This window comes from Bos taurus, chromosome 8 (genome assembly GCF_002263795.3).
Source record: "Bos taurus isolate L1 Dominette 01449 registration number 42190680 breed Hereford chromosome 8, ARS-UCD2.0, whole genome shotgun sequence".
Taxonomy (NCBI): domain Eukaryota; kingdom Metazoa; phylum Chordata; class Mammalia; order Artiodactyla; family Bovidae; genus Bos; species Bos taurus.
In genome coordinates, this window is record NC_037335.1 from 17,184,313 (window position 1) to 17,211,529 (window position 27,217).

Consider the following 27,217-nt stretch of genomic DNA (forward strand, 5'->3'; position numbering starts at 1 on the left):
TTTCCTTTCAAATGTGTTGGCAATGCTTATAAATTAATCTACTTAAGTCCTCCTGTAGTACTAAAGAGTGAATGCATACTCCAGAATAAAAATGAACAGCAGCAGCCATAGTCCAAAAGAGTCCACTGTAAATACAACATTTATTTTAAATTTCATGCTTTTCCTAGCAAATACATGTAAGAATTTTTTTAATGCAAAGAGTAAAAATATTAATCCCCAATAAAGAATGTCTTAATTTCACAAAGGAATAACTGACATATAAAAAATGTTACGTATTTACCTGTGATTTCATATGCCTTAAAACATCAAATATATCCTGCTTGAGAAGTAAAACTCAAAACTAAATACCTCCCTTCTATTCTTATTATTTATTTCTAGAAGCAAAAATTGGCAAGGTTGATAAATGCTAAATCAGAATCATACTCCAAGCATGCCTCCTAGGCTTGACATATGAAAAGATGATAGCATTTGCTGCCACAGATGGATTATACCAACTAAATGAATAACAATAGCCACTTTTTGTTTGTTTTATCTCCTGGTTCTTTGAGACATTTTTATCACCTACACAAAAGAAATCTAAATATAAAAGGAGATGATACTTTTTTAATACATAAGATATTTATTAAACTATTATACTATTTAAAGCATCATTCTTCAAAGAGGCCATGAAATTATAACTTTCAAAAATTTTTAGGTAAAACTCGTCAAGGGTAAGCAATTTTTTAATGGCGTGTACAAGGTTTAGCAGCAAGAGAACATTTCTATAGAGACTTGCAGTTGGTTCAGACTCAGTTTCTGCTCATGCTATGCAGAGCATCCACGATGTTTTTATTATACTCTGCAATCTGCTTGGACACATTCTTCATAATCGGCCGGTAATCACTCTCTTGACTCTTGGTTGCTATGACTAATTACATGAGTTAAGAGGGAACAATATCAATACAAATATTAATCTAATTCTGTGATGCAGAAAAGACCCAAATTACACTAGTATTTTTCTTACTGAAAACTGAAGATGGCACAAAAAAGCACAATTAGAATAGTTTTTTAAAAACAAACAGTATTTTAACAGATTAAGCATCAAAACTAAACCTAAAAGGTCTAACCCTAAAAGGCCAGGCCAAACTTGTTTCAAAAAAGTTGACCTATGCTATATAAACATTTTTAGAGTTAATATGTTATTCATCTTTATCTGGTGATAGAACACTTCAATGTTCAGAAGAACCACATCCTTTAGAGTACCACACAGAATTTCAGGCAAGTTTCTAGACGTCACTCTGCTTCAAAATCATCTACTTTATGTCAGATAAAACCAGAGTTCTGGACTTTAACATATTGTGAATACAAATCTGCTTTTAAAATAAACTGCACAACCACTGGGAATAGAGCCTTTAGCATCTCATCTGGAGGGAAGCTGGGTCCACGCTGCCCTGAGAGGATGTTCAGTAGCATCCTAGAGAGCCTATGCAACCAATGAGTTAGAATCTAGTTCTCTAATCAGAGTTGCTCTTGAATAGGTCAAAGAAGGGGCCAGGAGACAACATTTGGGGAAACGTTTCTTACACTCCACAATACCTGTTGTCAGTAGCTGCTTCCATCTATGATTACACAAAAAGATGAGCAAAAAGACTGAACGTAAGTACTATCTTGATAGAAATAAGATGGGACATAAGTAGTATCTTGGTAGATGAGATTGAAGGTCAAATTTCTCATGTGTACACTTGGTTATCCCTCCCTTTGCTTCCCAGATATCTAAGGTACAGCATTATAAATAACAAAAAATGACCATACATACACACATATACATATATATGGTTACATATAATTCTCCCAACAAGTCTATGAGAAGGAAATATTAGCTGTATTTGAGATGATAAAATTGCAGTTTGAACAGTTAAGTAAACTGTTCAAAGTCCATAACCTATACATAGTAGAGTCAATATTTAAAATTAGATTTCCTGACTCTAAAATGAGTACTTAGTCACTATGCCACACTATGGCTTTGTATGGTCTGCTTTCTATTAGTTACTTTAATACACACACACACGCACACACACACACAATTGTAGAATGGAAACTAAGTCTTATTCATTTCCCACATAGTTTAGCCAGTATTTTGTACATATTAGGTATCTGATGTTGAACTGAATATTATTTCAGTCTTTAAAGAAATTCCTAGAGAAAAAAATCCCTCAGTCAAGTTCACTTGCAGTTTTTTAAAGGATACATTCTTTCATCACAAAATTATTTTGCTCATGGTGTTGCCACTTCCTCTCCAAATTTGTAAGCTAAAAACACAAAAGAAAAATGTTCACCAGTGCCCATATTCAAAACAATTATATACTCCTTTGAGATATAAGAAAAAAACCCTCAATTTTAAATCTTTTCAACTCCCGCATTTTACTGAGATAAAGCCACGACAGACAAAAAAGAAATTAGAAAAAGTTAAACAACAGTAAATATAATACTAAATAGGATGTTGAATTCAACAAGTTTACTCTGTTTACTTTAATTGGAACATATTTATTATACCAATGAACATACCAACTGAAAGACAATTTATGATATTTCCCTTTCCTAAAAGAAGTTTAAAAAGAAGAATGGGACATGATAAGAATCTCTCCTTGAAATCTGAAGGTCTAATGCCATGAAAGTACTACATATTCTAACACTGTCAAAGGTTGAGCTATATAGGAGAAACTTCCTTATTTCCAGGGCTAAATTTCCTGTCTAATTTCACAAGCTGTGATAAGAGCAGAGCTGCAGTGTAAAGATTATAAGAGGGCTGGTAAAAAGCTGGCATTCTTACAATAATTTCTGCATCAACAGGAAGCTAATGTGGATATTATATTGATGGTTGCTTCCTCCAAAGACAATTTTACTGTTATAGAATTAAATTGTTTTTCTGATTTAATTAACCTTGTAACTCTGGGTTATGGTCTTTTTAAGATGCACATAGTTTTTTTCCTAAGCAAAGTCTGAAAAATGAAACATTAAAATAATGTTCTGCCTGGATATTTCTAAGAAGTAATAATCATTTAAAAAAATCTGATAATTGAAACAGCATTCATATTTCTTCCTAAACTCAAGTTAAAATTATTCTCAGGGCATAAGTTCAGTATCAGTGTAGCATCTATCCCATTGTTTCCTCCAAAGATAAATCTAGATATTAGGATGAGTCATAACTAATTATATGAACTGTATGTGCTGTGAGTTAATGCTACGAAATCAGATCCAGCTTCCCCTGATAGAACCTTGAAGTTCAGATGGACTTAAGGAAGTAGTCAGCACTTTTTGACAATAAATCTCAAATAACCTTTTGCAAAGTCAAGTACCAAATCTTCCCTTTGTTTCATACAAAGGGGTGGGCTTCTTATTATGTAGCAAACCTCTTAAGTGCTACATGAATATTGGTATAAAAGCAACTCTATGTCATATGGTCAAATTCCTTCTATACATTTATTTATTTCAGTGATATATTTAAACCTTGCCTTTAAACCTCCAAGGATGTCAAGAAGCACACATCTTTTTTTTCCCTACAACTTATTTTACAAGTCTATCATGAGTTCTTTATATTTTCTCCCAAACTGTAAACTGCTTTTCCATTTTCTTGATTGTTTCATTTGCTGTGAAGAATCTTTTTAGTCTGATGGGGACCATTTATTTATTTTTGCCTTGGTTGCTTGTGCTTTTTGGTGTTATAATAAAAACTTGTTGCCAAGACTAACGTCAAGGAGCTTTTTCCCTATGTTTTCTTCTAGGAGCTTTGCAGTTTGTTCCAATATAAATATGTTTAAATGATATCAAATAAATAACCACTCAAAAAATGTCTGTTATGCCATGTTATTTATAGATGTCAAAGCCAGTTTTCAAGAAAATAACTTCAAAAAATAGGGAGGCCAGGATTTGATTCAAACAACTGGGATTCATAAAAGGCAAACCATAATACAGAGAAGCATTGTAAACTGTGATTTATGTTACAAATTCCTGTAAATGGGGTTAAGAATAAGATAATCACTTAATGTGGGAATAAACAAGGTAGCCACAGACTGGCTCTAAGAAACTGTTTGTTAAATGTTTTTCTCTTTAAATCATCTATTCAGTGAAAGAAGAGGGCTGAAAATCCATATGAATTATCAATGCTCTTTCCTATGAACCATAAGACAATGGCCTCATTAACTTTTTCTTAGGTTTTCTTCTCCAGTATCCATTCCAACTCTAAACAGACTAGGATAAATTTGCTATTTACAAGTCTATAAATAGGATTGTATATTATGAAGCAGAGACAGAGTAATTGACTAATAAATTTGAAACATGTAAATTAGTGACTTCTAAGTTTTTGGCAAACTCTGATGAGAGTCCATCCATTTTATGAAGAAAATAAGGTTTATCTTTTTTTAAAAGGTACATACATACAATGAAATAGCTGACATCCTAAAAATATCAAAAAAAGAGCTTGAAAACATTTAAGTAAGCAAATAAATGCTTAAAGACTGTATGCATAGAATGATTTCATTATTTGTAAGAACAATATAATTAAGGGTGTATAACTACAAAGGTAAACTCCAGGAGTTGGTGATGGACAGGGAGGCCTGGCGTGCTACGATTCATGGGGTTGCAGAGTCGGACACTGAGCAACTGAACTGAACTGAACTGCAAAGGAAAAAAGTTTACAAAGATATTATACCAAAATGTTAATGATGACTGTCTTTCATGATCATGACACCACGTGAAGAAAAAACTTAATGCATTTAGCATTAATAAATCATAGCTGCAAATTGTTAACATAGGCTAATTTGATGTGAGAATGACCAACCTTTATCAGACCATAATAACTGATTTTGTATATGACACGCATGCTTCATTTAATCCACCAAAAAATACTTATTGAACACTTATCATATGCCAACCACTAACACAGTGCTGGGGAGAAAGTGAGTGACAGAGACAAGGCTTCTGCCCTTCAATCTAGAAGACCTCAGACCTTGTTTAGGTAATTATCAGTAGGATGAATGATATGGAAAAGGGGTTTGCCTTTGCATCCTGAGTAAATCATCATAAATGTAAATAAAGAACTTCAAGAATAGGACTGCTCTTCATAGCATTATTTGAACAGTTTTAAAATGAGAAATAACCAAAATGTCTAACAATTTGCTATGCTGCTGCTAAGTCGCTTCAGTCGTGTCCGACTCTGTGCAACCCCATAGACAGCAGCCTACCAGGCTCCCCTGTCCTTGGGATTCTCCAGGCAAGAACACTGGAGTGGGTTGCCATTTCCTTCTCCAATGCATGAAAGTGAAAAATGAAAGTGAAGTTGCTCAGTCGTGTCCGATTCTAGCAACCCCAAGGACTGCAGCCCACCAGGCTCCTCCGTCCATGGGATTTTCCAGGAAAAAGTACTGGAGTGGGGTGCCATTGCCTTCTCCGGCAATTTGCTATATCCATATAAATATTATATAGAATCGTATTTAAAAAAAAAAAATCTACTGACAAGGGAAAGTATAGTTAATGATGAAAAACAAGTTTCCAAATAATAGGTACAATATAGTACCATTTCTATAAATATACAGAAATAATGTATACTTATGTGTATGTATAAAGTGAATATATTCATACCACATACATATAGACTACAAATATCTATCCACATATGCATAAAATCATCTCTTCTGGGTGGTGGGATACTAGTCATTATGGCTCATTTTCATTATCTGTGGCATTGATGTATTAGCAATGTTTCTGAATTAAAAACACTTTACTTTTGATATTTTTAAAAGCTATTATCATAATGACTGTTCCCAGAATAGTGCCAAGCCTAGAGCTGGCCTTCGATATAGGTTTAGAGAAGGCAGGAGTAAACTCATTCTGAGTGGAGACTGTATACAATCTAGCTATCTTCAAAGCCAGAAAATCTGGTAGGTAAACAAAGCAGATTAAAAAAAAGGAATGGGTTGCTTTGCGGGTGAAAATACAGATTAAGAGAACATGCCAGATAATCTAAAAATAGAAATGAATTTCAATCTTTTTTTTTCTTTTTTACCTGAGAATGTGTCTCGTTTTCTTGCAGTTGTGTTTTTAGTGTCTCCCATTCTGTGTTTAGTTTCTCCATTATTTTTTTAAAGGCATTTCTGCGAGTTGATAATACTGTTTTCTCCTGATGTAATTTCTACATAGATCCAAATGGAAGTAAATTAAAGGCTTTAGCAGGTATCTAGTAAATCAATTAAAATAGCATTTGACTTAAATAATTTCAATAATATTCTAATAAAATCCTACCAAGGCTAGAAAACCTGTTTGTAAAAATATTCTTCTAACTATAATAAGCTAAATTGTGTTGTTGTTGTTTAGTCTCTAAGTTGTGTTCACTCTTGCAACCCCATAAACTGTTGCCCACAAGGCTTTTCTGTCCATGGGATTTCCAGGCAAGAATACTGGAGTGGGTTTCCATTTCCTTCTCCAGGGGATCTTTCCAACCCAGGGATCAAACCTGAGTCTGGTGGATCCTGGCCGGTGGATTCTCTAACTGCTGCGTCACTGGGGAAGTCTATAATAAGCCAAATTAACATTAACAATATAAATAATAACTTATTAGGGCTGACTTATGTGTTTGTACTCCACCAGGTTTACTTTAAGTTAATGTAAATGGCAAAGAAAAGCCACTGAGAAGTCTTAAGTAGAGAAATATCATAATCAAATTTGCATTTAACAAAGTTTATATTTGTTGAAGGGCTTCCCAGGTAATGAAGTGGTAAAGAACCTGCCTGCCAATGCAGGAGATGAAAGAGATGCAACTTTGATCTCTGGGTTGGGAAGATCCCCTGGAGTAGGAAATGGCAACCTGTTCCAGTATTCTTACTTACAAAATTCCATAGACAGAGGAGCCTGCTGGTCTATAATCCATGGGGTCTCAAAGAGTCAGTAATGACTGAGGACACAATTATTATATTTGTTGAAGTACTCTATCCCTTGCTTTTCAATTTTTGTCTTTTGTTTTGAAATTCACTCTAAATTCCTACTTTGTATATAAACATCTTTATTTTTTCCTTATATATCAAGTAATCAACTGAAAATAAACTTACGAAGTTTTAAAAACATATATTATTAAATTTAATCAAGAAAAACAATTTGAATTACAATTTCATAGCATTGTTACCATTTACCTTTTTCTTTTCTTCACCTGATGATTTTAAAGCTGCCAAATCATTATATGTCTCTAGATCAGTTATCATTTGCTTAATTTTATTTTTTAGAGACTGTTGTTCCTCAGTCATTTTACTTTCTAGAAGGTCCATTTTTTGTAGATCCAACTGTAGCCTCTGACTGTCTGAAATGTAGGAAAATTCAAAGGCCATACTTAGTTGAAACTTTAGTTCTTTCACAAAAGGAAATTAAATCACTAAACATCATGGTTTACAAGAGTGTCTGCACCAGAAACATGTTCATTGTAACCATGAAGACAACGTAAGTTTTTAAAAAATTATTCACCCTCTAGGTAACCAACATAACCTGATATGTATTAATCACATTTGTCTCCATACTCATATAAACATACAAGAACACATATAGTTCTTTTTCTTACTTCATAATTAACATATAAGATAAATATTCATTATTTTTAGTATGTGCATGACATACATACACAGTTATGTGGGGGGAAAAGCAAGTTATGAAACATTATGAGCAAAATTTTATAATTACATATATAGTCAATTCTCATTATGTGTGGTAGTTATATTCTGTAAAATCACTGTACACACTGAGTTAGCAAGCATTTAACCCCTATGGGAAATACAGAGTTAGTTTCTGTGAGCCTCTGACAATATTTTTATCAAGAAACTAATATATAACTTTGCTTTATGTATATTTCTCTTCAAATATACTTTATTTAATATATACTATTAAGTTGTTAAGACTGAACTAAAGGCCAACCATGAACTATGCCTCTACAAAGCTTATTCTAACAGACATACTTTCACTGTAAGGCATATCACAGCCTTCTGCTTAGAAACACTTGTCAACACTTCAGCACTATACTTGGAGGCCATTTTCAATGGGAAAAGCACGAACAAAAATACATAAAAATGTGACATTTTAAAAAGTGACATTAAATAATGTACCATGAAAAGAATGCTTGTAAGTATGTGAACTAAACCAAGAGGCATAGTGTTGCCTTATTCAACCTCCACTGAGAACTTGAGCATTCAAATTTTTTACCTCTGCACGTGTTCACAAATGACCATGAAAGTACTGCAAATATGAATTTGAAATACAAATACAAATTAATTTGAAATACAAATTAATTTTAGTGAGAAAGCAAATTTACAAATACAGAATCCATGAATAACGATGACTGCACATTTGTGTGTGTGTATGGGTGTGTGGTGTGTGTGTTTCTTTCTTTCAAAAGTACTGAGCATCTACTATGTACCAGGTGCTGATGGAAATCAACAGAGACACTTTTCACTCAAGAAGCTATATTCTAGAGGTTAAATCAGAAAATTAAAGAAGCATTTATAGTAAACTGGATAACTACTATGAAAAGATTACAGGATACAGGATATCTTCTACTATGAAAAGATAAAGGATATTGGTCAAAAGAATTCTCTAAAGCTATGCCTTTTAACTGTTGCCTTAAGCATTAGGAATCAGCCACACAAAGGAAAAAGTGAGTTTCCAGAGAAAATAATCACCATGTGCAAAAATGTCTAGAGGTGAGAGAGCACAGTATTTCTGAGCAAATAACAGAAGTTTGGTATGCCTGGAACCCACAGTTTGAAATGGGTGGTGGTAAGAGATAAAATGGAAAAGTTGAAGGATAAGTTCATGAAGGGCTTAAGTCAAGATAGGGAACTGGGACTTTATGCTAAGGGCCATGGCAAGTCATCAATGAGTTTCAAATCAGAGAGTGACATGCTTAAATTTTAGAAAGTTCACTCTGGTTGCCCCATGGACAGTGAATTGAAACAGCATAACTATGTTTAAGAAGACCAGTTGATTCAGTGATCTAGGCAAGAAATCTTACACTGCTGAGAATTTTTTTTTCATGTGCCAGGCAAATAGAAAGGCATGGAGGATACAGCAATGAACAAAGAACTTACAGTTCAGTGGAAGAATGCTATACATATATTTGATAAAATATACAATTAGTGAAAGTGAAAGTCACTCAGTCGTGGCCGACTCTTCGCAACCCCATAGGCTATACAGTCCATGGAATTCTCCAGGCCAGAATACCGGAGTGGGTAGCCTTTCCCTTCTCCAGAGGATCTTCCCAACCCAGGGATCGAACCCAGGTCTCCTGCATTGCAGGTGGATTCTTTATCAGCTGAGCCACAAAGGAAACCCAAGAATATTGGAGTAGATAGCCTAACCCTTCTCCAGAGGATCTTCCCGACCCAGGACCCAGGGGTCTCCTGCCAGATAAAAATACTTGTGGAAACAAAGCAGGAGAGATCTGGAGGGACTAAGAAACATGAGGGATTTGGGATTAACAAACAGGCAATCGACCAAATACAGTGGTTGAGTGAAAGAAGTCAGTGCAGAATCCCACTTCCAAATTGAATAAATGAGTGTATGGGAGGGTAGGCAGAAAGAGATAAAATTTTTGTCTGTAGGAGGGAGAGATGATACATTGAAAGCGATTTAGGATTTGTTCAGTTTGAGAAACCTCAAAAACATCCAAATAAAGATAAGTAAATATGCCCATATAGAGAAATATGGGTTGAAAGCCCAGAGAAAAATGTGAGATCAGAAGATACAGTTTCTAAAACCATCAGCACAGACATGGCACCTGAAGCTATAGGAGTGGCTGAAATCATCAAGAGAAAAGGATTCATGACTGCACTTACAAAAATACCAAATTTTTAAAGACTAAATTAACATGAAGGATCCATATAGAATAAGAAGTGACCAAAGAAATAAAAGAAAAATCAGAAGTCATGGGGAAAAAACATTTCAAGAATAAAGGAGTGGATTGTAGTGCAGAATATTAGAGGTTTTTTTTTTTAAGATAGCAAAATATGTGTTGCATTTACTGACCAGCAGAACCTAGGTATATACCTCCTGAGAATAGATTTTTTTTTTTTATAGAAAGAAATGGAACCAAGAGTGAGATGATTTTAAGAAATTTGGCTGTGAAACCTTTGAAAGAGAGGAATAGCTGGGCAGAGAATACTTGGGAAACGTTTTTTTCCCCCAAGATGTGATAAAATACAGAAAAAAGACTAAAAGAATACCAAAATTTTAATAGTAATAAACTTCTGATAGTAGGATTATATTTTTAATTTTTATTTATGCTTGCTTATATCTCTCCTAAATCCTCTATAATGACTATGAATTACATTTATAACCAGAAAATAGTATTTTAAAAAATTCTATTCTGGTAGGATTAAATATTAATAATACCTACTTTCTCTATTTCAGAGACTTAACTTTGTGACGCTGGCTTTAAAAGTCTCTTTTTTAAAGGGAAAAGAAGGAAACCAATATTACTGAGAACCTGGAACGTACCTTGCTTTATATCTGATTTACTTTTCATAACAGCCCTGAGACAGGGTGGAAGGGGTAAATGTTACTATATAAGGAAACTACTGAAGGTAAAAGGAGAAAGGGGAGGTAGAGGATGAGATGATTAGACAGCATCACCATCAATGAACATGAATTTGAGCAAATTCCTGGAGATACTGGAGGACAGGGGAGCCTGGCATGCTACAGTCCATTGGGATGCAGAGTCAGACATGAGTTAGCTACTGAATAACAACAAGAAGCTTAGAAAGGTAACTGCCCAAGGTCAACAACCAGTCAAGCTTTGGTGCTGAGTGATATCATCATCTTTATGAAATATTCATTTTTAAGATAACAAATATGACTTTATGACCCAAAACGCCTCTATGAGCTACAGTGAGCTAAGGAAAGAAGAACAGTAATACCTGACCAATTTGCTACTTCAGGCTTCTTTCCCCAGGCATCATACATTGTTCTGGAAATTTTATTTCAGCTAAGTCAAAAACAGATACTAAAATGGAACTGAAATGCATGTCCTGTATATCAAGATGAAGAAATCTGAATTCAAACCTCCCTTAACCAGTTTCCTCTCTCCTGTATTGCCAGAGACTGGCATGGGAATAATCTGCTACATACTGTAGTCACTTATTTGTAGAGGCATACAGTGATACAGTTTCATAGAATAGTTTATGTTCACCTTTCCTCTGTTTTCAAGTAGGAATATGAATACCCTCCACCCAAAAATATAGTGGTATTTCAGAGCTGTTGTTGTTCAGTTGCTCAGTCATGCAACTCTTTGCAGCCCCATGGACTGATAGTATGCCAGACTTCCCTGTCCATCACCAACTCCCGGAGTTTACCCAAACTCATGTCCATTGAGTCAATGATGCCATCCAACCATCTCATCTTCTGTTATCCCCTTCTCCTCCTGCCTTCAATCTTTCCCAGCATCAGGGTCTTTTCCATTGAGTCAGCTCTTCACATCAAGTGGCCAAAGAACTGGAGCTTCACCTTCAGCATCAGTCATTCCAATGAATATTCAGGACTGATTTCCTTTACTGGTTTCATCTCCTTGCAGGCCAAGGGACTCTTAAGAGTCTTCTCCAACACCACAACTCAAAAGCATCAATCCTTCGGCACTCAACCTTCTTTATGATCCAACTCTTACATCCATACATGACTACTGGAAAAACCATAGCTTTGACTAGATGGACCTTTGTCAGTAATGTCTCTGCTTTTTAATACACTATAGTATAGGTTTGTCATAGCTTTTCTTCCAAGGAGCAAGTTTAATTTCATGGCTAGAGTCACCATCTGCAGTGATTTTGGAGCCCAGGAAAATACTCTGTCACTGTTTCCATTGTTTCCCCATCTATCTGACATGAAGTGATGAGACTGAATGGCATGATCTTTGTTTCTTGAATGTTGAGTTTTAAGCCAGCTTTTCCCCTCCCCTCTTTCACCTTCATCACGAGGCTCTTTAGTTCCTCTTCACTTTCTGCATAAGGGTGGTGTCATCTGCATATTTGATGTTACTGATATTTCTCCCGGCAATCTTGATTCCAGTTTGTCCTTCATCCAGCCCGGCATTTCACATGATGTACTCCGCACAGAAGTTAAATAAGCAGGATGACAATATACAGTCTTGACATACTCCTTTCCCAATTTGGAATCAGTCAGTTGTTCCATGTCTAGTTCTAAATACTGCCTCTTGACCTGCATAGTTTCTCAGGAAGTAGGCAAGGTGGTCTGGTATTCCCATTTCTTGAAGAATTTTCCAGTTTGTTGTGATCCACACAAAGGCTTTAGCATAGGGAATGAAGTAGAAGTAGATGTTTTTCTATAATTCTCTTGCTTTTTCTATGACTCAACAGATATTAGCAATTTGATCTCTGGCTCCTCTGCCTTTTCTAAATCCAGCTTGTACATCTGGTAATTCTTGGTTCATGCACTGTTGAAGCCTAGCTTGTACGATTTTGAGCATTACTTTGCTAGCATGTGAAATGAATGCAATTGTGCAGTAGTTTGAACATTCTTTGGCACTGCCTTTCCTTGGGATTATTTCAGAATATCAAAAGCCGAACACAACATCTTGCTAAAATAATATTTAGGGACAGAAGATTTTTATATTAAAAGTAACATATTTCAGAGTAAAATACAAAACTCATAATGACTGGGATGTATCATTCCCTGTATATACATATTATTTTTCTCTGGCTCCTTTTATTGTTTACTGTTTATTGTTGCATTTCAGCAGTCATGATGATGTGCTTAGGTGAGCAGTTTTTATATTAACCCGTTTGGGGTTTGAAGGGCTTCTTCAGTTCAGTTCAGTTGGTCAGTCATGTCCAACTCTTTGCAACCCCATGAAGCACAGCACACCAGGCCTCCCTGTCTATCACCAACTCCCGGAGTTTACCCAAACTCATGTCCATTGAGTCAGTGATGCCATCCAACCATCTCATCCTCTGTTGTCCCCTTCTCCTCCTGCCCTCAATCCTTCCCAGCATCAGGGTCTTTTCAAATGAGTCAGCTCTTTGCATTAGGTGGCCAAAGTATTGGATTTTCAGCTTTAACATCAGTCCTTCCAATGAACACCCAGGACTATTCTCCTTTAGGATTGACTGGCTGGATCTCCTTGCAGTCCAAGGGACTCTCAAGAGTCTTCTCCAACACCACAGTTCAAAAGCATCAATTCTTCCATGCTCAGCTTTCTTCACAGTCCAACTCTCACATCTATACATGACTACTGGAAAAACCATACTTTGACTAGATGGACCTTTGTTGACAAAGTAATGTCTCTGCTTTTTAATTTGCTGTCTCGGTTGGTCATAAATTTCCTTCCAAGGAGTAAGTGTCTTTTAATTTCATGGCTGCAAAAACCATCTGCAGTGATTTTGGAGCCCCCCAAAATAAAGTCATCCACTGTTTCCACTGTTTACCCATCTATTTGCCATGAAGTGATGGGACCAGATGCCATGATCTTAGTTTTCTGAATGTTGAGTTTTAAGCTAACTTTTTCACTCTCCTCTTTCACTTTCATCAAGAGGCTCTTTAGTTCTTCTTCACTTTCTGCCATAAGGGTGGTGTCATCTGCATATCTGAGATTATTGATATTTCTCCCGGCAATCTTGATTTCAGCTTGTGCCTCATCCAGTCCAGCATTTCACATGATGTACTCTGCATATAAGTTAAATAAGCAGGGTGACAATATACAGCCTTGATGTACTCCTTTTCCTATTTGGAACCAGTCTGTTGTTCCATGTCCAGTTCTAACTGTTGCTTCTTGACCTAGGTCTGTACAATTTTTTTCATCAAATTCAGAAAAATTTCAGCCATTTTCCAACTATCTTTTCTCTCCCATTCTCTGTCCCTCTTTTCTTTTTGGGACTCCAATTACATGTAAGTTAGACTGCTTGAAATTGTCCCACAGATCATGAAGGCTCTACTCTTTTTTTTTCTTCTTCAGGTTAGTTAATTTCTATTTATTTATCTTTTCAGTTCACTGATTCTTTTTCCCAATTGTCTTCTATCTTCTGTTACGATCAGTGATTTTTTTCATTTTAGTTGTATTTTCAACTCTAGAATTTTCAGTTGGTTCTTTTTTTGTTATTTTCATTTCTTTGTGGGATTCTCTACCTGTTCATTTATTATGATTTTATTTCCCTCAAGCCCTTAAATATGCTTATAACTCTTAAAGTCCTTTTCATTTTAATATCTGGATTATCTCAGGTTCAGTATATAGTGACTAATTTTTCTCTTGACTTATATTTTCTTCTTTCTTTACATTATTAAATTTTTATGGTATAATGGACATTTTAAATGATGTTAGAGACTCCATATTCTGTTCCTTTGAAGAGTGTTGATTTATATTATAAATGAACAATTAACTTTGCCGAAATTAATAAAACTCTAAACTTTTCTCCTTTGGAGTACATAGCATTGGAAATCTCTGCATTCAGTTCTTTCAAATTCCGCTTTTCCCTTAAGTAACATGAAGTCTACTCTATGCATATACATTTCAGCAGCCAGATAAGTATCTGGTTGGCATTTATACACAGATTTCTGGCACTTCTTACCAGGATGTCTCTCTTATACAGGGCAGGCAATGGGTAAGTAAGTTGGTTTTTTCATGTAAGATTTATCAAAATTTACTTGGAATTAATTATTATTATCTATACAGATTCAGAGACATTACTTTGCCAACAAAGGTCCGTCTAGTCAAGGCTATGGTTTTTCCTGTGGTCATGTATGGACGTGAGAGTTGGACTGTGAAGAAGGCTGAGCACCGAAGAATTGATGCTTTTGAACTGTGGTGTTGGAGAAGACTCTTGGGAGTCCCTTGGACTGCAAGGAGATCCAACCAGTCCATTCTGAAGGAGATCAGCCCTGGGATTTCTTTGGAAGGGATGATGCTGAAGCTGAAAGTCCAGTACTTTGGCCACCTCATGCGAAGAGTTGACTCATTGGAAAAGACTCTGATACTGGGAGGGATTGGGGGCAGGAGGAGAAGGGGACAACAGAGGATGAGATGGCTGGATGGCATCACTGACTCAACGGACGTGAGTCTGAGTGAACTCCGGGAGTTGGTGATGGACAGGGAGGCCTGGCGTGCTGCGATTCATGGGGTCGCAAAGAGTCAGACACGATTGAGTGACTGATCTGATCTGATCCAGATTCCCTAATAAAAAATTAAATACAAAGCTGCTATTACACCTTTCTCTACTACCTAAAAAATCAGAAAGATTAAAATATACCTGGAAGGTGACATCATAATAAAAATATGTTCAAGAATTGAGTGACTCATAGCTTATTATTACGACAAAATCACACAGGATATTAAATATCAAACAGTAAAAAAAAAAAAAAAAAAGGCTTCAGAAGACATTGATTTAAGAAAGAAGGTTGTTACCAACCACATTTGTCCTAAGTTGGTATAATTAAATGTGAACATTTCCTCTGTCCCTTTAAAGAATCTAAAGGCTCAATAATATTGACATTTGTTATTTTATAAGATACACATGGACTTAAGTGTTGTTGAGAGGGCTTTCGTTTTGTTGGATTAACATTTCTACTAGGGTTGGAAATAGTTAAGATGAGAATCAAAGCACTGAATCAAAGTCACTGAGGCTTATGGTGTTCCAATGTTCCAAATAGGAAATGTACTTAGTTTGTATATTTTGACTGTTCAGTAAAAAGCTATATAAATCTAACTACAAGTTTAATTTAAAGATATATTAGGGAAATACACTTAAAAACTACATATACTGCTTTTCCTAGAGAAAGGGAGAAAATGGTTGGTTGGTATAAAGTTTATCTTCCTTTAACAGCAGGTCCCCATGAAAAGCTAAAACCTTCTCCAAGAGAAGAGACAGGAAGAGGATGCAGACTAGTTCCTTCTGATATGCTATGAAGTTGAAAAGTTTACCAAGCAGTGTGTACATAGTAGCAAAATCTCAGAAGGAGCCACTTTGACCTGGGGAAATGTTCCTGAAATATTCTGCCATCAGAGCATTTGTTTATTCTCTGGCGTTTCCTTTCCAAAAATATAAATAAAAACTATTGCTGACAGGTTCCTTGCCTCTTCACTCATGCAGTTTATCAGTGCTTCTTTATCTTTTTTTTTTCATTGTTGTCCCCCAAAGGAGCCGTTTGTAGACTACTGTTTTCCTAGTCACCTCCCATGAAGTTTTTATATTACAGATGTATATCTGTTTATGTACAATGACCCTTTGGAGGGCCACAAACCATTATAATTAGTGTCTAAAATATTTTTTTTACCTTCCTCCCAAGAAGTAATTTTCCCCCTTGGGAGTGATTTGCCCCATTAAGAAACATAGAGTACACCAAGAAAATTAGGTGAGTTCCAATTATAACTTCAAGGGCCAAAGGAAGGCAGTTCACAAAAAGGGGATGTAAAATTCATTATCTCTGAAAGCTGAATCATAATATTCTAAACCTCTTATGGTGATCTCCAGATAGAAGTTTCTTATTGGGGATGATGTTAAGGAACAATAAAAAAAACAATGTATATGCATGGGTTAAAATAGCACTTGAAAACATCTGAGTACAATACTGCTATATTAATATTTAGAATGGATAACCAACAAGGACCTACTGTATAGTACATGGAACTCTGCTCCCTCCTGGATGGGAGGGGAGTTTGGGGAGAATGGATACACGTATCTGTATGGCTGAGTTCCTTCTCTGTTCACCTGAAACTATCACAACATTGTTAACTGGCTATACCCCAATACAAAATAAAAAGTTTTTTAAAAAAAGTGAGCACAGAAAATGAAATTAATTGTAGGGGTCAGATAATTCAAGCTTTAAAAGGGAAATTTTCAGTAAAATCCTTATCAGTAATAAACTGGATTTTTATCTCCACTGAAACTAGTTCTCATTTTTTTTATTAACTAGGCTTTTAAAAGAAACGTAAATACAAAATATAAAAATATGAAAGGAACACAAAGTTATAATTACTGAACTCATTTGCTAGTTCTGATATTTACTCTTTAAAAAATGTATGTTTCTTATATAAAGATAGCTTAAAGGAGGCAAAAACTTGTTGAATTAATACTGACCTTAGATAATAAAAAATTTTAAACTATGGCCTAAAACACAACATAAAAATTTCTTAGATGAAATAATTAAACATAAAATACTTCAGCTTATGAAAAAAAGAAAATAAAGGTGTAAAAATATTCATAGTTGTATACATCCAAAACAGCTGAAAGACGATTGTGAAGAGATATTTGTATACTCATGTTCATTGAAGTATGATTCACAATAGCCTTCAGGTAGAAACAACCTAAATGTCAACAAATGAATGAATAATGAAAATGTGGTAGTTACGACAGCACAGAATATTTTTCAGCCTTCAAAAAAAGGAAATCCTGCCACATGTCACAACACAGATGAACTCTGAGAACCATGACAAATGAACTAAACCAGTAACACAAAGTCAAATACGCATGTTACCACTTGTAACACAGTCAAACAGAAAGTAGACTATGGTTAGCTGGGGCACAGGAGGAGGAGAAAATGCAGAGCTGCTGTTCAATGCGTATAAATACCACTTTTGCAAGATGAGTATGTTCTAGATATCTGTCACATAACAATGTATAGATAATTTACTATACTGTATACTTACAGGATGGTAAATTTTATGTGCTTTTTACACTGGGTTAAACAAAATATATTATTAAAAGTCACCTCTTTTTTACTTTTTTAATGTGGCTACTAGGAAATTTAAATTATATTTGTGGCTAGCATTACATTTCTTTCAGACAGTGCTGCTCTAATCTCATGGTAGTCATAATAACTGAAACTAATTATAATTAAAATAGTGCCACCTGCAGGACCTCTCCTAATTACCCAAGACCAGGGGGATATGAGCCCTGTGTACCTCCACTGCTCTTTATGCTTATATCATAGTACTGTTTCATTATATTTCAATTATTTCTCATTCTACCAGATTGAAAAATTTCTTGAAGAAATAGACTGGATTAAAAAAAAAATTTGTTGTTGTTCAGTTGCTCAGTTGGGTCTGACTCTTTGCAACCCCATGGACTGCAGCATTCCAGACTTCCCTGTCCTTCACTACTTCCCGGAATTTGCTCAAACTCATGTCCATTGAGTTGGTGATACCATCCAACCATCTCATCCTCTGTCATCCCCTTTTCCTCCTGCTTTCGACCCCAGCATCAGGATATTTGCCAATAAGTTGGGTCTTCGCATCAGGTGGCCAAAGAATTGTAGCTTCAGCTTCAACATCAGTCCTTCCAGTGAATACTGAGGGTTGATTTCCTTCAGGATTGACTGATTCAAAGGCATTGATTCTTTGGCACTCTGCCTTTTTTACTGTCCAGCTCTCACATCCATACATGACTACTGGAAAAGCGATAGCTTTGACTAGATGGACCTTAGTTGGCAAAGTAGTCTCTGCTTTTTAACACTCTGTCTGGGTTAGTCAACAGCTTTTCTTCCAAGGAGCACGTGTCTTTTAATCTCCTGATTGCAGTTGCCATCCACAGTGATTTTAGAGCCCAAGAAAATAAAGTCTATCACTGTTTTCATTGTTTCCCCATCTATTTGACATGAAGTGATGGGACCAGATGCCATGATCTTCATTTTTTGAATGTTGAGTGTTAAGCCAGCTTTTTCCCTCTCCTCTTTTACTTTCAACAAGAGGTTCTTTAGTTCCCCTTAGCTTTCTGTCATTAGAGTGGTGTCATCTGCCTATCTGAGATTATTGATATTTCTCCCGGCAATCTTGATTCCAGCTTGTGCTTCATCCAGCCTGGCATTTTGCATGATATACTCTGCATAACTGTTAAATAAGCAGTGTGACAATATACAGCCTTGACGTACTTCCTTCCCAATTTAGAACCAGTCTGCTGCTCCATGTCCAGTTCTAACTATTGCTTCTTGACCTACAGACAGGTTTCTCAGGAGGCAGGTAAGGTAGTCTGGTATTCCCATTTCTTTTAGAATATTTCATACTTTGTTGTGATCCACACAGTCAAAGGCTTTAGCATAGTCAATAAAGCTGAAGTAGATGTTTTTCTGGAATTCTCCTGGTTTTTCTGTGTTGTGCTGTGCTTAGTCATTCAGTTGTGTCTGACTCTTTGTGACTCCATGGACCATAGCTCACCAGGCTCCTCTGTCCATGGGGCTTCTCCAGGCAAGAATACTGGAATGGATTGCCATGCCCTCCTCTAGGGGATATTCCCAACCCAGGGATTGAACCCAGGTCTCCTACATTGCAGGTGGATGCTATACCGTCTGAGCGACCAGAAAAGGCCATGCATATGGAGTGGGTAGCCTATTCCTTCTTCAGGGATCTTCCTGAGACAGGAATCAAACTGGGGTCTCCTGCATTTGAACCAACGGATGTTGGCAATTTGATCTCTGCTTCCTCTGCCTTTTCTAAATCCAGCTTGAACATCTGGAAGTTCTCGGTTCACATACTATTGAAGCCTAGCTTGAAGGATTTTAAGCATTACCTTGCTGGCATGGGAATTAATGCAATTGTGCAGTAGTTTGAACATATTTTTGGCATTGCCCTTCTTTGGGATTAGAATGAAAAGTGACCTTTTCCAGTCCTGAGGCCACTACTGAGTTTTCCAAATTTGCTCACCTAGATAAGCATGATGGTCTTATCCCTCACCTAGAGCCAAACATCCTGGAGTGTGAAGTCAAACAAAGCTAGTAGAGGTGAAGGAATTCCAGCTGAGCCATTTCAAGTCCTAAAAATTTCTGTATACCCAAATTATAGCAAAGGCACAGAGCAAATATTCAATAAATGTTAAATGAATGAGAATATGCCAATGAATTACTATGAAGTGGATATGAAAGGTCACACAAAATTCTGAGCCTATGAATGACTGCAGCAATAGGCAATCATAAATTATATCCACAGTCTTTAAAAAAAATTAAGGAGAATAACAGATTTTTAAAGTTCCAATTTGTTACAGAAAAAAAGGATATTAAAATCTACAGTTTTCTCACCTGAAGTCAGATTCCTAGCCGTACTCTGTGATTTCTGCATTTCAGTAGATTTAAAATTGAGATCATCCTGCATCATTTTCAGCTCTTGATTGGTGATAGAGGATATCTGTTTCATACGATTTATATTCTGTATTTGCAGAGACATAAAAGTGGAAAAAATTCCATTAATTTAACTTTCCAATAAAACTCTTAAAAATGCTGCTAAAGGACTGGATGTTTTGAAATAAATCATTCATTACATATATATATTTTATAAAAGAAAACATGATATTCAAAGTCAGATTTCTCAGTAAGGAGAGGTTAAATTAAAATTCAGAATTGTTTCTTTTATATTTGCTTTATTTCACTGTAGAAAGATTCAACAATGCTATTATAGGAACTAATTGGATTTTAAAAACACTTAGAATATTGAAAAGAGATCAGGTATTTTTTCTCCTATGGTACCACACAATAGTAGCTGCTCAATAAACATTTTTTGAGGAATCAAGATATTCATTAGGTATCCTGTGCTCTTATGTAATAGTGAACATTTGCGGTTTTTGAGCTGTATTTTTAAGGTAACCACAGTAAAAATAATGAGGACAGTAAGACTGGCACATGGCACTTACTCGACTGCTGTGCTCCAAAAGCGAAACAATGCTGGCTTCTATCTGTGCCTTCCTTTCCAGTTCCTGGTTCTTAGTGTCCTCAAAAGTCTCAATAAAAGCTGTCGATTGAAAAATATGATGAAAGGCTACTGTTGGTATAACTAAACACTATATAAGCTCTGATTTGTAGGTCTGAGGAATACTTTTTAGAAGTTCAAAGCAAATTTTTAACTATCACTTTAATTTTTTAACCCAAGGGTAATTAAATTACTCAATAAGAACATTTCTACATACTTTCAATCTTTTAAAGTTTAACTATTATGATCTTAATACAAATACACTAAATATTTATAAATGCAGGCTCAGAAGCAACAGCTGATAAGATGGACATGAGAAAAATTCCTATGGTTTTACACTAGTATCTCATTGATACAGCTACAATTATTAACATGTGTAACTGGCCACTAACTTTACTTCTGAAAATACTACTATACCTTTTTTACCTGAAAATTGAGCATTTTCCTTGTAATGCCAAAATAGTCTCAATTGAATAAGTTTAGTGATTTATTCAGATTATAAATAAATATTCTAAGACATCATTCTTTTTCTTCTCTAATATAAAATTAGTATATAATTTGCTCTTATTAACATTCTTAAAATATTTCTATGGATCTTCCAAAAATTAAAATAATTTTACTATTTGCATGAAACAACAAATTAATTTTGAGGTAGTTTTTGGTACTTGTTGAAATTTTTAAAGTAGTCTTGCTGCTACTGCTGCTGCTGCTGCTAAGTCGCTTCAGTCGTGTCCGATTCTGTGCGACCCCATAGATGGCAGCCCACCAGGCTCCCCCATCCCTGGGATTCTCCAGGCAAGAACACTTGAGTGGGTTGCCATTTCCTTCTCCAATGCATGAAAGTGAGAAGTGAAAGTGAAGTCGCTCAGTTGTGTCCGACTCTTTGCGACCCCATGGACTGCAGCCTACCAGCCTCCTCCGTCCATGGGATTTTCCAGGCAAGAGTACTGGAGTGGGGTGCCACTGCCTTCTCCGAAAGTAGTCTTGGGATATTGCTAAACCAGAGTTGGCCGTTACTGATTTATAACATGCTTCTATGAAGGTAACAAATGACATCAGACTTACAAAAATGTCAAATTCTAGAAAAATGATAATTTAAAAGAGACTAGTAATCATTAATATAGTAAATTTTTATAAACTTTTGAATGTACAACATAACTTAAAGTCACCATCTATTTACAAAGTTAAAATTCAGATTAAAAAAAAAAAAAGTGAATGAGAAGCCACAACAGAAGTTTCAGTTAGTGACAGAACCAAGAAACAAAATCAGAGATGAGGGCTAATATATAACGAGTTAGGTATTATGAAAAGTGTAAAAAAGGTGAAAGATATTAAGGGTAAAGCATGTAAAAGAGAACATCCAATGTTCAATCAACGAGTGGTCTATAGACTCTCTATACAGACTATAAACGTAAATACTAGCTTTTGTATCCCTAACATACAATCGTACACACGTATACACATGTACAAAATCTTTCTCTAATTCTCTACCCATCCCTAAACTACGTTAGATATTTAGTAATACTTCAAGTCAAATGCTTTGAATGTCCACACTTCTGCACTTATTATTAGTCACTGTATCTTCCCAAAGTGAGATCTCTGATTTAGTATAAATGAACAACTATCTGAGAATATATTTTCACATCTCTAAGATTATCACTTACTGTCCATATTTTCCTCCCTCTTTTTTAGCTCCTTGTACTTCTGATTCATTTCACCTACAAGCAATAAAAGAAAATAACATTAATTAAAAACTCCAGTTACAGTACTCAAAATTAGAAATATCTCTTAGGTTCTCTATATGCTATTAGTCATTACATATTCAGAGTTTAATATTAATGTTCAATTAGGTGAGATTCATTTAAATTGATTTTATTTTAAAAGTTATATATTTATATGCTTGACAACTTGGTAAAAAACAATCTCCTTAGTGGAAAGAACTGAAAAGGTCTCCAAAGGTTCTCTATTTTAGTTCCAATTTCAACCTACACATGAACACACCGGTGATGGGAAATATACACTCCCACAGAAGTTCATCTCATCTCTGAATAGCTCACAACAGCAAACAAAATAGCAGGGTTAGTGTCCTCACAGAACTTAAAGTCTAAGGATTTAACAATTTATGGATGTGAGAGTTGGACTGTGAAGAAGGCTGAGTGCCGAAGAATTGATGCTTTTGAACTGTGGTGTTGGAGAAGACTCTGGAGAGTCCCTTGGACTGCAAGGAGATCCAACCAGTCCATTCTATAGGAGATCAGCCCTGGGATTTCTTTGGAAGGAATGATGCTAAAGCTGAAACTCCAGTACGCTGGCCACCTCATGCGAAGAGTTGACTCATTGGAAAAGACTCTGATGCTGGGAGGGATTGGGGGCAGGAGGAGAAGGGGATGACAGAGGATGAGATGGCTGGATGGAATCACTGACTCGATGGACATGAGTTTGGGTAAACTCCGGGAGTTGGTGATGGACAAGGAGGCCTGGCTGCAGTTCATGGAGTTGCGAAGAGTCGGACACAACTGAGCAACTGAACTGAACTGAACTGAAGTGCTATTAGATGAAAGTAAAGGATATTACAGCAGTACACAGCAAAGACAATCTAGTTTGGGGATTCAGGAAATTTTTCTCTAAAGAAGTAATATTTAACATGTGTGCATTATAAAGAAAGGATGAATAGCAGTTACTGGGTCAAATTATAGAAGAAGTTCAAAATCAAAGCATTATAAGTACTGAAATTTAAAAGTGAGGATGAATATGGTAGCACAAAGAACTGAAAGAGAATATGAAGAGAAAAAGTGGTACAAAAATGAGATAGGAGAGGGTGGGATGAATTAAGAGAGTAGCATTGACATACATATACCACCATGTGTAAAACAGATATCCATTGGGAAACTGCTGCATAGTATGGGGAGAGCTCAGCTCGGTGCTCTATGATGACCAAGAGGGGTGGCATGGGGGAGGTTGAGAGGGAGGCTCAAGAGGGAGGGGATATTTGTATACTTACAGCTGATTCACACTGTTGTACAGGAGAAACTAATACAAATTGTAAAGCAATTATACTCCCATTAAAAAAAAAAAGATGAGGTAGGTTATGAGAGACCTTACATGGAATATGTTATAAACATTTGGATTTTCTCCTAAGGACAATGGTAAGACTATTGAAGAATTTTAAGAAGAGGAATAAAATTATCAATTTGCATTTCTGAAAAATATTTCTGATCAGGAGAATAAAAGATTGGAGACAGTAAGACCAGTTAGGAGGTTGTCACAATGACCCAGTTAACAGATGAAGACTGACCAGTGGCAATTAGGATATAAGGTAGAGATTTTTTTTTTTTTTTTTTTTGAGACATTTAAGAGCTAGAGTGAATTGATTGTGGTGAGGGTTGGAGATGGAGAACTCAAGTATGACTCCCAGGTTTCTGTCTTGGGCAACTGAGGACATTGTCGTATTAGTTACTTAAAGAAAGAAAAAAGTAAGCCGAGGAAGAAGTTGCTTTAAGTAATTCTAGACAAGTTGTATTTAATATATGTGAAACACATGATTACAAGGGCAAAAATCCAAGACCCAAACACAAGGACAAAATTTGACACTTTATAGCTGCATGAAGGGATCATTAGTAAAACTAGATCATGATTATTTTAGAAAAACAGGATTTTTAGTATAACAAAAATTGAGATTTGGAGGCCCAGGGCCATTTTCCTCAACTAGTAAGATGGCTGCAGTCCTGTGCTCCCAGGATCCCAGGTAGAGAAAATAGAATAGATTTGTGCTTGCTCCAGTCTTCAGTTTCTTCATTAAAGTCATTTGGTTCTCAGCATTCTGGAAAAGCTAAGGAATTTTACTAAGATGATGCCCAGCAAAGATGGAGAGAATAAGAGATTTCTAAGGGGGCTCCTGGTAAGAAGCTGACATTTAGAACGACTTTCAGAAGAAGGATTCGAAGAGAATGGGGGAATCAACAGTTAAAGACTAGAGGCTAAAAACCGACTGGTCAGCCTGTGTTCTACATAGCCTCCTATTAAGTATACCGTTTTGCCAGGTGCCAACTAAAAGAGCAATAACGCTAGGGAGTGAAGTAGATAGAGTAGAGCCCCTAATTACATGGCACCGATAAATTTCCACTTGTATACTTGCTTGGATAGGAAGTGAGCTGCCCATCTATAAAGGTGATGGCAAAGTCAGAGACCCAAGTTGGCAGACAGCTTTTCTGCTTTCAGGTCTGAAAACAGTTTTCCCAAATTCATTAAGGATAGCCCTTACACAGAAAAAAAAAAAAAAAACTTGCCAAGGCCCCCACAACAGTGTGTGTGTGTGTGTGTGCGTGCGCGCGTGTGCGTGCGCTACTCACTTGCTCGTGTCTGAATCTTTGTGACCCCATGGACTGTAGCCTGCCAGGCTCCTCTGCCCATGAATTCTCCAGGCAAGAATACTAGAGTAGATAGGTAGTTTTCCCTTCTCCAGGGGATCTTCCTGACCCAGGGACTGAACCAGGTGTCCTCTATTGCAGGCAGATTCTTTGGCATCTTAGCTAGCAGAGAAGCCCACAATAGTACTCATAGTAAAAAGCTGAAAGCAACTGAATAAGGATAGTAAATACCCAAAGGTCATGAATTCCCAGTCAGGGAATACTCAGAACCAACGGGAAACATTTGGTTCAATCTGACTAAGGTTTTGAATGCATTAACATTAGTGAACTACTACTCAGTTCAGATGAACAACAATGGTCTCAGCATACTGATGCAGCATGATTAGTTTGATAAGGGGAACAGGAGGGATCTTTTTAACTTGTAATAATAAAGTTTGTGTATGATTAAATTTTTTAAAAAATACATTGTAGATGCATTAAGATTAGTCTTATAATGATGTTACCATTCAGTTATTTGTAGCATTAGTTTTTTGGATGAAAAACAAACAGAGAATATGAACTTCTTATAGCATACATGATCTGGAATATCCTCATAGGAAGCTGATATGCACGCAAATGTTAAATAACATGTGTGAAGTAGCAGAAAAGTTAGTATTTGCTAAATCGGTCATGGCCTAGGTTTCTAAGAAACTCTTAGTCCTTGTGTGGCTGTGTCAGAAGTCCTCTTGGGAGACTGTCAGGCATTAAGGGATTAAAAAAGAAGGCCTGTATCTTAGGCTTTACAGGAATTTAATAACCATTTTATCTTTCCTCTTCTAAACTTAAGAGAATTTTCTACACAGGATGTTTTCAGTTTCTTATCTTGCTTGTTTGTTTCTCATCAGGCTTCCCTGGTGGCTCAGAGGTAAAGCATCGGCCCGTGATGCGGGAGACCCGGGTTCAATTCCTGGGTTGGTAAGATCCCCTGGAGAAGGAAATGGCAATCCACTCCAGCACTCTTGTCTGGAAAATCCCATGGACGGAGGAGCCTGATAGGCTACAGTCCAAGGGGTCACAAAGAGTCGGACACGACTGAGCGACTCATCTTGCTATTAGACCTCAAGACACATAATCAGGCTTACCCTCCTGCCATTTCAGTGACGTTGTTCACAGAAAGATCATGATTCCTTAATTATCAAATCCAAGGGGCAGTTTTGAGTTATTTCACTCTGCAATATTCGATACTACTGATACATCCTTCCTTCTTCCAATTCTTTCCTCCTCATGTGTTTTGCTGCTTGCAGAGGCGGCTTTTCTGGTTTTTCTGACTTTCAGATCTTTCCTTCTCTGTCTTCTCTTCACAGATTTCCCTTTCTTCATTTAAATTCCAGATTATTCTCTTAGTTGACCTCTAATGTTACATTCTTTCCTTTTCTCCTTTGCCTTTCGCTTAAGAAGCAAAGTGACAGACATAGGAGAAAAGGAAAGATAAACCCATTTGAATGCAGACTTCCAAAGAATCTCAAGGAGAGATAAGAAAGCCTTCTTCAGTGATCATTGCAAAGAAATAGAGGAAAACAATAGAATGGGAAAGACTAGAGATCTCTTCAAGAAAATTAGATACCAAAGGAACATATTGTGCAAAGATGGGCACAATAAAGGACAGAAATGGTATGGACCTAACATAAGCAGAAGATATTAAGAAGAGGTGGCAAGAATTAAGAACTATACAGAAAAGATCTTCACGACCCAGATAATCATGATGGTGTGATCACTCATCTAGAGCCAGACATCCTGGAATGCCAAGTCAAGTGGGTCTTAGGAAGCATCACTAAGAACAAAGCTAGTGGAGGTGACGGAATTCCAGTTGAGCTGTTTCAAATCCTAAAAGATGATGCTGTGAAAGTGCTGCACTCAGTATGCCAGCAAATTTGGAAATCTCAGAATGGCCACAGGACTGGAAAAGGTCAGTTTTCATTCCAATTCCAAAGAAAGGCAATGCCAAAGAACACTCAAAGTACCACAGCTGCCCTAATTTCACACGCCAGCAAATACTCAAAATTCTCCAAAGCAGGCTTCAACAGTACATGAACTGTGAACTTCCAGATGTTCAAGCTTGTTTTAGAAAAGGCAGAGGAACCAGAGATCAAATGGCCATCATCCGTTGGATCGTTGAAAAAGCAAAAGTTCCAGA

General features: G+C 36.3%; 1 protein-coding gene across 2 annotated transcripts in view; it reads right to left on the reverse strand.

Annotated features, from left to right (window-relative positions):
- The window catches only part of IFT74 (intraflagellar transport 74), a 124,475-nt gene that overhangs the window by 31,169 nt on the left and 66,089 nt on the right, over window positions 1-27,217 (reverse strand). The window contains exons 14-20 of one of the 2 annotated variants that reach the window (NM_001205775.1): window positions 22,342-22,395; window positions 20,622-20,719; window positions 20,014-20,140; window positions 7,161-7,324; window positions 6,041-6,166; window positions 2,228-2,288; window positions 167-907 (exon numbers count right to left, since the gene is read on the reverse strand). In NM_001205775.1, the coding sequence (NP_001192704.1) occupies window positions 789-907; window positions 2,228-2,288; window positions 6,041-6,166; window positions 7,161-7,324; window positions 20,014-20,140; window positions 20,622-20,719; window positions 22,342-22,395 (749 nt within the window). In that variant the 3' untranslated portion in view covers window positions 167-788. Of the gene's footprint in view, window positions 1-166; window positions 908-2,227; window positions 2,289-6,040; window positions 6,167-7,160; window positions 7,325-20,013; window positions 20,141-20,621; window positions 20,720-22,341; window positions 22,396-27,217 lie in introns of those variants that run through there. The other variant, XM_015472416.3, reaches the window with a different exon arrangement.